The 12,457-nt window shown below is 39.0% G+C and overlaps 1 protein-coding gene and 1 long non-coding RNA gene across 7 annotated transcripts in view; both read left to right on the top strand.

The window, feature by feature from the left end:
- LOC309864468 overlaps positions 1-12,457 on the top strand; it is a 664,253-nt gene that overhangs the window by 365,379 nt on the left and 286,417 nt on the right. The window lies entirely within an intron of this gene.
- The window catches only part of CLVS2 (clavesin 2), an 84,582-nt gene that overhangs the window by 5,095 nt on the left and 67,030 nt on the right, over positions 1-12,457 (top strand). For both annotated transcript variants that reach the window (XM_082729986.1, XM_082729987.1), the window contains exon 2: positions 5,953-6,127. In XM_082729986.1, the coding sequence (XP_082586112.1) occupies positions 5,953-6,127 (175 nt within the window). The remainder of the gene's footprint in view (positions 1-5,952; positions 6,128-12,457) is intronic.

Here is a 12,457-nt window from a genome sequence, read left to right as displayed (position 1 = left end):
TTAATAGCCATTAGAAAACAATTAAATATAGCTAAACCAAAATGATTTCTAATATAGTGGCAATTCCAAAGCACTGACCATCTTGCACTGTCTGGCTTATCATGATGGACATTGGTGATCACTTATAGTATTGAAGCTCTGGAAGGAGTAAAGACCGTAGGGTCAAACATCATGCCACGATTCTCTAATTTATCAGAATTTGCCTGAAAAACATATTATTTTGGTTTATTTATTCCTATTGTGTGGCTTTTTCATGAAAAAGAAAATATTGATATTTGCAAGTTCTGATTGACTTGTGAATATGTAAAATATTGTGGTCAGGGGTGCCTGGGTGTCTCAGTGGGTTAGGCATCTGCCTTCAGCTCAAGTCCTGATTCCAGGGTCCTGGGATTGAGCCCCGCATGGGGCTCCTTGCTCAGTGGAGAGCCTGCTTCTCCCCCTCCCTGCTGCTCTGCCTGCTTGCTCTTTCTCTCTGCCAAATAAATAAATAAAATCTTAAAAAAAATAATGTGGTCAGTCTCCAAATTCAAAGAAGGTTATGTTGATAACTGATTAACATTTTAAAACAGCCATAGACTATACAAATTTGTTTTAATCCTAGCCACAAAGTTGCATTCTTCTCTGGAAGTACACTAAAATAATTAAAACTAAATAAAGTAAAAATTACTAGGAATAGTCAAGGGCAGTTAACTAGGCAATTAGGGAGAAACACTCCTACTCAGTAATCTTAAAACAAACAAACAAACAAAAGAGTATAGGCTTAATTTTGAGGCCTGATTTTTGAAGATTTCTTGTCTCAGTTTATTAAAGTTTGTATTTGTTTATATTTATTTTTAATATGTTTCAACGTTTCTTTTTACAGTGTTACATATTGTGTCAAGTTCAGGAATCCTTACCCTTCAAATCCTGGAGGCTTCTTGTGCTGTGTTTTGGGTGGATTTTGAGATTTGGTCAAAACTGGAATTGGCAAGTGTGGCTTCCCTGGGACTTCTGTCCCGGCAGAGCTTCCATTCTGCTTCCTTATAAGGAGGATCTTTTAACAAATATTCTGGAAACTACAGCTTATTCCAGACTATGCCCTTGGTTCATACCATGGAAATAGGAATAACAACAAAAAATTTGTCCTGAGAAATGTTAGTGTAATATTGGAACAAATCTCTGGAAAAAAAAATAGGACGGTCTCTAGAAACTGGGGCAATTATACAGTAATTAGTGAAATAATGATGAAATAACAGCAAAGACCAAGAGTGCCAACCTTAAAGTAGGATGTTGATGGGGTCTGGCTTGAACTGGGCTATTTTCATATTTTAGACATGCAACTTTAGAAAAAGTGAAGAGAAGCAAATGATTTGAGGTTACTACACTGCACTGAAAGGATGCCTCAAAAGAAATGTTCAAAGATATTTTAAAAACAGAAGCCAACGGTTAGTAAATTAATGGTATTCTTAGTGAATGAATAAAATTCATCCATTCTGGGGAAGATTGAGCTCTTACATCACTGAGAGCAGGTGCATATACTTTACTAACATATAAAACAACACTCCTGACTGGGGGAAGGGGGAAACGTTTCTGTCAGATCTTTATAACAACAAGTAACAAACTGAGCAAACAGTACTCAGTTCAAATAATTAGAAAAAAAAGTATGCATTTGTTACATACATAGAAAGTAGAGGTGCCAGGGGCAACTAGAGGGCACATTCTTTGTACCAGCGGAGGGCATTTGACCCCCCAAGGAAGAAAAAAACACAAGGCCCTAAATAACTGTAAGTGCTTAATGAGGGTACTGTTTGGCTGTGCTGAAGTTCAGAACCAAGGGGCACCTGTGGGTTCCTTAGTGCTGTGCAGAGAGAACATCGCCTTTTCATTAACTGAATTTAAACTTCTATTGTTTCATTTTAATTCATTAATTAATTACTTCATTTATTCATTTGTTCAACACATTTTTATAGCATGTGTGATGTGCCAGGCACTTTTCTAAGCCCTTCACAAACATTAATCTATTTAATCTTTTTTTTTTTTTAAAGATCTTATTTATTTATTTGACAGAGAGAAAGAGATCACAAGTAGGCAGAGAGGCAGGCAGAGAGAGAGGAGGAAGCAGGATCCCTGAGGAGCAGAGAGCCCGATATGCAGGACTCGATCCCAGGGCCCTGAGACCATGACCTGAGCCGAAGGCAGAGGCTTTAACCCACTGTGCCACCCAGGCGCCCTTAATCTATTAAATCTTGATCACAATCTTACAAGGCAGGTTCTACCGACATCCACAGTTTGGTGCTGAGGAAGCTGAGGCCGAGGGCAGTTGAATGTCCTACCCATGCCCATACAAGTAGTAAGTGAATTGGTCAAACTTTTTCTGTGCGTATAGACAATTACCCACAAGAATCGAGGAAAAAAAAAAAAAAAACAAATCTAGGGGAAAGAATTCCATCTATCCTTTAGAAAATCTTGACTGAACATCAGGATAGACAATTAGAAAGTTCAGTGGCTGGAATAAATCTCCAAAGACAAAGACTGCCCTTAGCCGACCTTTGTTTTGAGTGTTCTGCCCTAAAATGAGTTGCCAGTCTGACGTTTGCATTTTTTTCCAGCCCAGTTCTACTTTGTTTTGTTTTATTTTATTCTGGTGGCGGTAGGTGCACATTGTTTTACCTTTTTTTCCCCCAAAGAAAGACATTATTCCTGTAGATATTTCATTTTCAGTGATTCACTTGTTCTCACTCACCTATAGTCCACAGCAGTAAGACTAAATCAAGGCTCAGACAGTTAATCTGTGCTCAGTGATACAAGCCAGACAGATGAATATTTCAGAGTTCTTGTTTTCTTTAGGGTTTGTAGACCTTTCCTCTTGCCATCCATACTCATAGGGATGTGTTCTTGCCTTTCCTTCCCCAAAGCCTGCTGCTATGGCCGGGCTGGAGCAGATCATGGAACTCAGCATGGGGCCACACTGGAATTGACTTCAGGTCTGTCTTCCGACACACATGCCAGGGAGACCTGAAAAAGAAGAGCAGCTCATGAGACTGTGGCACGGGGAGGGCAGAGAACTGAGGTGTCAGAGGACCTGGCTCTTCTCATCCAGGCTCCCTGCTTTACTGCCAGGGTGATCCTGGGCGAACCATTTGAATTCTCTGACACCCTGTGTCCTCATCTCCAAAATAACGGGAACAAAGCGAGCATAGAGACTTTGTGCTTGTTTTGAGATTAAGGTAATGCATTGAAATTGCCTTGGAAATCTTAAACGATTACATAGATAGAGGTATTATTATTATTACCACTCCGTAATATAAAACACCTAGATAGGTCCATCAGTTTTAGCACTAATGATACCCTGAGGCATTAATAGAGGCAATTCTTTCCCTTTGTCTTTCCCCTCAGCACCTTTCTAATAGGAAGTGCTTCAGATGTGAGAAACGTGGCTTAATGAAAACCGAGGGGCGGGGGCAGCCTTAATGAAGAATTTAATAACGGCTGATTGATTTAGTGACAAAGGGAAATTGCTCGCTGTTGGGCTGTCCAATGTGATGCCCAGATGCCAGTTTTTCCTTGTCAGGCTGAAAGAAAAGGGTGGGGAATGGGACGGAAATGACCTGTTTGTGATTCAGGTTGCGCTTTGCACGGATTGCAAATTGCAGATGACGCCATGCTGTAAACCCCAGGACAGCCCAGGCCCATTGGCACCCCTGATCCTAGCATGGCCAGATGCAAGAGAACAAGCTTCCCCGCTCTTGATTGTATCGGTAGCAAAGAGGAGGTACAGGTGTCCTTCTTGTCTTCTCCATACACTTTTTATGCATTATTGCAGCTCTGCTGTCTTTCGAGAGCAACGGTCTCTATAGTCTGGCGTCCCAGTTGTAAAATCCCTTACTGGTGTTTTTATTTCTTCTTACTACATGCCATGCATCATCCTCTCCAAGTTGATTTCAAATGCAGGCTTTAGTTAATGCTGTTTTGGGAAGCACAATCAAGACTCGAGAGCTGCATTAATGTGCTAGTTTGTTATTTATGGCTTTCTTCCAGCATACAAGGGAAGAATAGCAATGGTAGAGCTCCTACCGTTGCAAGACAAGCCTCCAACATGAACACACTTATTGTAGTGGCCTCAGATTTGTAGATTAAAACGGTGAAAAATAACTTCAAAGAGAAGAATGAAGGCAGGATTCCTGAAGATATAAAATTCATAAAATCCTCCATCTCTTGGGAAGATGTTTGACAGACCTTGGCAGGATCTCATGTAACAATGTTCTGCCTATGAAGAGCCTGCTGGGCTGTTAATGGTGGTAATATGACATGTTTGACAACAGAGGACTGGAGTGTCAAGAGTGGTTTTGACCTGCCCTTTGAATGTGGTTAGCTAAGAGGTTTTAATGTGTCTTCTCTTCAATTTGGAGATCAAAATGATTTATATAAAGACCATTTGATTCTCCTTTTGAAGAAAGATATTAAATTTTAAAACTCGGTGGAATTTGCTCTTGAAAACTTTGCAAACCTGCTTGTCTTCATTGCTGATCAGGGGATTTGCCTTATATTCCCCTGGGAATAATGATGCATCTGTAAATTTTTCTCTCGATTTGGCCTCAGTTTTGGAAAACCATACTTAAACTGTGTTATCTATAACAAATTGCCTCTTGATGTCTGCTGTTGTTGGCACTAGGGTTTATTCTCACCATGGCATTACTTCTTCCTGGTGAGCCCATCACTTCCACTCCATGCTATCGATTTCTACCCCTAATCCACCAACCCTCCCCATCACCTGTTCCCTGAGGTCAGCATTTCTTTCTCTAACTTTCCTAGATGTCTCCGTCTGATTATCTGAGGGGAGAAAACTTGAAATGTTAACATTTTCATAAATTTGGTGATTCCTCTTGGAATGCTGGGATTCCCTTCTTGAACCACTACTTACATTTTCTTTTCAGCTCTGAGTACATAACTTCCTTCACTTACTTGAACTTAGGATCTGTGTGTTGTTGACTCTGGAATTTTCCTTCTTGAGCTTTCTTCTCAGTTTAGGATCTACTTTTTGAGATGTTTATTTGATATATATTTCTGGGTGTACTACATACTTCTCACCGACACTACAGTGGGCTTTATTCCAAATTCTACTTTTCCAGCCATCCTCCAACTGTATCCTCTTCTTGCATTATTGACTTCGATGAAAGATTTTACCATTGACCCAGGCTCTGAATCTAGAAAATCTTTGTGTCATCTTTTACTCTTCCTTCGATCTAAGTCTCTGTGCCCAGTTATCAGATTTTAACAAATTTACCCCCAAACAACTTCTCAGCTCTTCCTTCTGCTGCCTTGCTCTACAGTTAGTGTCTTTGCGCTCTAGGCTACTTCATTCTACAGGAACTTAGAGAGAATTCATTGGGTTCCTACAAGGTGCCAGGCACTGTACTAAGGTGGAAGGCTGAAAAAGATAAAGACTTTATCCCATATCCTTCTTTCTTTTATTGCATCTTTGTGATATAAACTCCATATGAGAAATTAAAGTCTGCTGACATTTTTAACCATAGCCGTTTAACCCAGTGTTCTTGTTTATTGGTGAAACTCCTTCGAATCCCATTCTCAAAATTTCTAGATGTGAAGGTGTGAAATATCAGTATTACTGAGGGCATTCTTGCTGCTTCAAAAAGTTCCATCCCTACTTTTCAGGGTAGTTGAGGTGAGATTTTAGAAAATAATAGGAAGGACTAGAGGTAAAGGAAATCATTGTAAAATATGAAACAAAGTACTTTCAAAAGCATTTTAGTTTGTTTTGGTAGAATACATGTTAAATTCTAATATGTCCCCGGAGTGCAGCAAATAAATTTCCTCTTGGAAGAAGATTTCTAAACAAAATGATTTTCAGACTCCTGAGGTATTTTAAAGGGAATTTTCAGTGTGCGGAACACTTTCTACAGTGTTGACCAAAGTTGTTGTTAGATTAATGCCGTCCATTTCTGTTGCTGATAGGTACACACTGGTGGATATTTTGCGTGCCATCTTACTTTCTTTAGAAGCCATGATTGAAGATCCTGAGCTTCAAGTGAATGGATTTGTTTTGATCATAGACTGGAGTAACTTCACCTTCAAGCAAGCCTCCAAACTTACACCAAGCATGCTGCGATTGGCTATTGAAGGCCTTCAGGTAAAGATTTACAAATTACCCGGTTTCTCAGTCTTTCCTGGTTGCCTTCTCTTATCTGATGTATTAAAATGACAAAATGTCTTACTGAAAGCATAATAAAAATATTTTTTTAAATAGTTCTTAAGCACCAGCACTAAAACACTAATTGAGGAAAGGTTTACGGAAGAAAAGTTGAAAGATGTGGACCTTTTAATAGATGGGGTTTGTACTCCTGGGTACAAACCTCACTATATCTAAGTATGAATGTGGGTGAAGACCTGAGATTTTTATCTTGATAATCAGAACAAAGAGCACGTTTTGGATTTTAATTATTAGCTATTTAGACTTTTTTGTTTTGTTTCTCTTTCTTTTTCTGTGCATATTAATTATTAGTTCAATATTTGCTTTACTATTCCATTTAACCTCCTGAAGTAGGGATATGATCATTAATATCTTCGTGTTGCCCAAAAAACTGTTAGAAAGGCAGTCAATCAATATGTATTTTGATATTTAATATTTGGAATCACTGTTCTGAGTTACTTCCCTAGACTTAATTTGGGTTTTTGTTTCTATTTTGGTGGAAGGGTGCTTCTTCCAGTGAATGACACCTGTTTAGGAACTGTAAAATGGAAAATCAATTATTAATTAGTGACATGTCATAAACCTACTATTGACTATTTCTTTTTAAGTTTTTGGATGTCCTTCTGCTTTCTGTAGTTTGCTTTATGGTACTTTGCATACAATAGTTGTGGAGTAAATTTTAAATTCTTTTAAAAATTTGCAAGTTGAGCGATATTAGTTGCTATTTATTTTCTGTATATTCAACATGCATTTTAGAAGTTTGCAAGTCAACAGTGAATTTTTGTAACTTTCACTACTGAAAATATCACTTGTTTTAAAATGACTAATTATACCTTTGTCATTCATTAGACCAGAATCCTAGACTTTATTTTTTTTTTATATTGAATAGCCAAAATTATTCAGATCTCTGTTCCATAGTAATTTCTGACTGTGTCTGTAGGCCCCTAAATTGATGGCTGAAGACTCACTAAAAATGGCCCACTTCTTCAGGCAGTAGGACATCTTAACCAAATTGAATTCACAGTTTGGATTTTACCTCTGAAGTGAATAAGGCACCCTGGTCCTTTTTCTCTGCATAGCTTTTTCCTGATGCAGGTTTCCTGACTTGCTCTGGGTGAGTCAGCCTTCCTCCTGTCTTATCTTAAACAGTATCTTTTTAAAAACTCAAAACTCCATAGAGCTAGTTAATATGGGCTGAGAGACAATATAGGATAAGCATGTTTGGAAATGCATATATCATGTAGAATCAGTCCTTTGGAAATGCATATGTCATGTAGAATCAGTCCTTTGGAAATGCATATATCATGTAGAATCAGTCCTAACTCTGCTCTATTGTCAGCAGTGTGTAAAGTGAAGAAAAAAAATTGCTACCACAGCCATGTTACTTAGGACAGAATGGTAATCCAGCCTTTTACAATTGTGTGTGTGTGTGTGTGTGTGTGTGTTTAATTTAACCTGCCAACTTTTTTCATGAGGGTTGGACTAGCTTTCAGCTACAAAAGAAATGGAGAACTCATGTTATTTGTAAGAAATTGAAAAACAAACAAATAAACAACAAAACCTATGTCAAGAATAGACTCAGGGGATGCCTGGATGGCTCAGTTGGTTAAGCGGTTGCCTTCCGCTCAGGTCATGATCTTAGTGTCCTGGGATCGAGTCCTGCATCGGGCTCCTTGCTCCGCAGGGAGCCTGCTTCTGCCTCTGCCACTCTGTCTGCCTGTGCACTCTCTCTCTCTCTGACAAATAAATAAATAAAATCTTTTTTTTAAAAAAAAAAAAGAATAGACTCAGTATCAGGTGGGGGGTTGGGAGACCCTGGTGGTGGCTATTATGGAGGGTACATATTGCATGGATCACTGGGTGTGGTGCATAAACAATGAATTCTGGAACCCTGAAAAGAAATTAAAAAAAAAAAAAATAGACTCAGTATCTTTCTCTTTGCCAACTTACATGCTTTAAGGAGTCATGTAATAGTAACGTTATAAGTCAGTCCAGGAGGTAGAACTGACAAGTGGGATGTGTTTGGGAGCTTCCCCATTAGCGATGGCCACAATCCGAATTTCTTTAAGTGCTAAGTGGCAGCATGATAGGAGCTACAGTCAATTTAAATCTCTGTGTTTGTGTTGGGGAGAGAAAGGATCCCCTCCTCAGGCAGCGACCTGTGCTGGCTGCCTTGTTTCTATTCCTTATGAATGTTTCAGTCCCCTTTCCTTTCTCCCAGGACCCAGATTGAGGAAACAGAGCTAATTTCCCCTGATTGCCAATGGGAAGTCACCTAAAAGAAAGGAACTCTTTATGGGGAATAAATTTGACACATTACTAACCTTTAACTCATTAAAAAAAAAAAAAGATTTTATTTATTTGAGAGAGAAAGAGACAAGAGACAGAGCATGAGCGGGGAGGAGGATGGGAGAGGATGGTTGCGGAATGGGGAGGAGAAAGAGTGAAAGGTAGAAGCAGACTGCCTGCGGAGCAGGGAGCCCTACACAGGGGTCAATCCCCTGGGATCATGACCTGAGCTGAAGGCAGATGCTTAAACAACTGAGTCCTCTAGGGGCCCCTGTTACTAACCTTTAAACTTAGTTTTTCTTCAGTTTGGATTGATTTTTTAAATGCTCTGTATCTATGTGTCTATCTTATGTCTATGTCTATATCTAGATTTTTAAAAATAGTAATTCCAAATAAGAATAGAGGATGCGCTTAAAATGTTCCATTCATTGAGACATGCATGATTTCCTAGCTTGTCTTCTACTGAAGGAACATTTTTTTTTTAAAGATTTTATTTATTTATTTGACAGAGAGAGATCACAAGTAGGCAGAGAGGCAGGCTGAGCTGAGCAGAGAGCCCGATGTGGGACTTGATCCCAGGATCCTGAGATCATGACCTGAGCCGAAGGCAGCGGCTTAACCCACTGAGCCACCCAGGTGCCCCTGAAGGAACATTTTGACTTTACTAATTATTCCTCTGTTTACAAAGGAAAAGAAAAGCCTTTCTACAAAGGCTTTGCAAAGGCTCTGTGAGAAACATTGTTGCGTATTAATCCATGCTTCATGCAAATGTCAATAAACTCTTTTTTTTTTTTTTTTAATTAACGTAAGACCAAAAAACGTTTGAAGTAAGATATGTATGCAATTTTAGGTCGCCAGACACAACTACTACCATCACCAAGACTCCCAGCACTACCAATATTAAACACCTTCCAATGAACCCAGTCAAGGGAATTAGGAGATGAGGACATTTTTAATAACTCAATGATAATTTATAACGTGCTGTAATCTTGCTATAATATGTTATATTTATTTAGGCTAAAATAAAAAAATATTCTAAGGAGTTGAAATAAAAATAAGAAAGATCCTCGCTGGATCCAGTGCCAGGAAGAAAACTTACTTTAATGGTGTGTATTATTAATGGGATGATGTAACTGTGCTTTCAAGAGGCTCCATTTTTTTCTTCTTTAAGTGGTTGTATATTCTGTCTAAACGCACACACCAACACCAACCCCCTTTTTCTCAAGCAAGAGGATTTTGAGTGACCTGGCTAGAGATAGCACCTGAAACCTGGGAGACCATTGCTTTTAAGACCTACCTATGATCAAAGGGCAAGGTCAATAGAGAGAGAATGTGGAAGAGTGAAAACAGAATGGGCTTTAGAAGCAGATAGGGCTGAGTTTTGGTGACAAGCTTCCTGCATACTAAATACTTGGACAAATTACTTACCTTGTCTGACTCTCAGTGTATTCATTTATACCAATTTTAAAGTATTAAATGAGAAATGATACATCTTGTACCTAACAGGTGATAGCAGTGCTCAAAGTAATTGATGTGGATGAGCTCATTTTTTAGGTGGCATTTTCTTTTGCACGTGTGCTGGTTTTCCAGGGGCTACTTAGACTACTTAGACTTAAAGCTGATCAACTTTGAGAATCTGAATAACATGATACTTTGCCTTTAGTGCTTAGGTTATCAGTACACAGATTGCATTTTTTAAAAAATAACTTCACTGTGTGGTTAAGTAACAAATAGATATTTTCATGTTAGGTGCCAAATAAAACATTTTTTTTTTTTCCTGTTGGAAGCCAAGTGAAAAATGAGATTGTTTCACCTGGTGCAGATTAATCTTTGTTTTCTTGGGGAGAAACTCCAGGCACAGTTGGGAAGGTAGCAATTGTGGAGATATCTTTGGCCTGGAAAAATGAGCGAGAGTTTGTTAAGTGGACAAGGATAGGAAGAAAATTTTGGACAGGAAAACCTCGGGGAGGTGCTTTGAGCAAACATATAGCTGTAAGGCATTGGAGGTACATAACAAATCTGTTTTGAGGTAGCTAGACCAAGAAATGGATTGAGGCAAATGACCTCAAGAGGTGAGGCAAGCAAGGTTGGCTGAGAACTGTTCCAAAGGGGTGGAGGATGGCATTCTGTATGGTCTAGCCTGTGTCCTGCAGGCATGGGGAGGTTTGGGAAAGGCAAATGACTTGGTCACTCCTTTGTTTTGGAAAAATCTCTTGAGCAGAAGAAAGGACTTAGAAAAATGGAGAAGTTAGATTTAGAGAGCCCCCATACTACCATGAAGGTAACTATATTGATCTCATTTTGTAGGACAGGAAATGAAACTTCAGGGAGTTTAAGAGACTTAACCAAATTCTCTCAGATGACAAAGAGTTGAGTCCAGGTTGACTGGTCTGACTCCCAAGACCAGTGTCTCTCCAGAATCTTGTTTCTGTTGTTTCCAGGGCTGTGTTTAAGAAAAAGCAGGTAGGCTCAGATTGAAGTAACTGTGCTCCCCCATGCCAAATCCTCATGCTATACTACAAGTGAAATTTGTTTTGGAGATACGGAGTACAATTCTAACTAAAGAAGTCACAATGGCTGGCCTGTGGCAGAATGATTTTCCTCTTCCCAGTGAAAATCCTCCTTGAATGATTGCCAGCCTCTCTGTTCCTTGTAATAAAGGCCAAGTGAAAGGCACTTTTTCATAGCCAAAGAGAACTTTTATCAACACAACCCAGACAGATAAGGTCATGATATTGGTCCAAGACAATTCTGTATGCTTTCTCTGTGCAAAATCTCTAAACACGTTTTTAAATGAAAGGCCTCAAACATTTTTACCAACATAATGTAGTTCCTTGACAGATAAGAGGTAACAACAGATATTTTTGTGAAAATAAATTATTTAGACTGCACTGGAAAAAAAAAACAAGAAAGAAAATTATCTTGCTACTTATAAGAAGTTAATTGATTGGGGTAGTCATAGTAACAGGAATCATCTTAGAAAATCAATACAAGATGAAGTGGATGTGACTTGTAGCCCTGGGAAGCCAATTAAAACATGAAATGTTTGGAAATACCTGGAACAACTTAGACAGTTTAAATTTATGGTGAAGCAATGTTCTTTTTAATATTTCTTGTCCTTGTTGTTTTATTTTTATTTTTTTCTCATAAAATATGACCATTCTTAAACTGCTCAGCAATGAAAAAAACTCTTATGAAACCAGAATCTCTTGTCATTTTTTTTTTTTTTGGACTTAATACTAATGCTACCTGTGTTGTTCATTGTTCTTTGGACATATTTATCTGTTTTTCCCTCTTAGCTCTGTCCTGCTGTGTCTCAGTGCTTTTGTTTTGCAATTTCACAGGAATCCCCAAACTCCATCTGTTGAAAAGTACATAATGTAGTCAAGGCACAGCTCACTGTCAGGAGGCTGGACTGTAACAAGGAACTGAATAGCTCTTTGAGTTACTACATAAAACTCAGATGTAAGGGCCATCCCCAAATGCCTAAATCAGTGCCAGATATTTTAAGAGCCCTTACTAAATAGGACTTGTGAAAGAATAAAGAATATGTAATCAATTCACACTACTTAATGCCAGTCCTTTCTTCCGTCTAAAGGGTCTAAAGGGTCTAGTGTTAAGAGCAGCCACCAATCTGCTAGCTCTGGGAGCGCTGGTCATTCATGTGGAAGGCAGAAAGTGCTGCTGCTACAAATTCTGGCTCTGACTGTTTAGAAGCCCAGTCCTACCAGGGGGAGCTGGCCAAAAACAGAGCACATGCTAATGACTTGGAACATCACTGTCCAAGGCTAGCGGGTGAGGAGCCCCATTAACTTCAGTCCAGCATTAGTTTGTGCAGTCCTCTAAATCCTGTCTGCAGTTTCTGGCAACTTCCAAATTGCCTGTGTGTGTGTGTGCGTGTGCGTGTGCGTGTGTGTGTGTGTGTGATGGTTAAGAGAGAATATCAAAAAAGAACTCAGTGAGGTATGGAGTGCATTAGGA

This window comes from Mustela nivalis (genome assembly GCF_964662115.1).
Source record: "Mustela nivalis genome assembly, chromosome: 5".
Lineage (NCBI taxonomy): Eukaryota > Metazoa > Chordata > Mammalia > Carnivora > Mustelidae > Mustela > Mustela nivalis.
The sequence above is the reverse complement of the archived record's forward strand: the minus strand, read 5'-3'. Positions and strand labels throughout refer to the sequence as shown.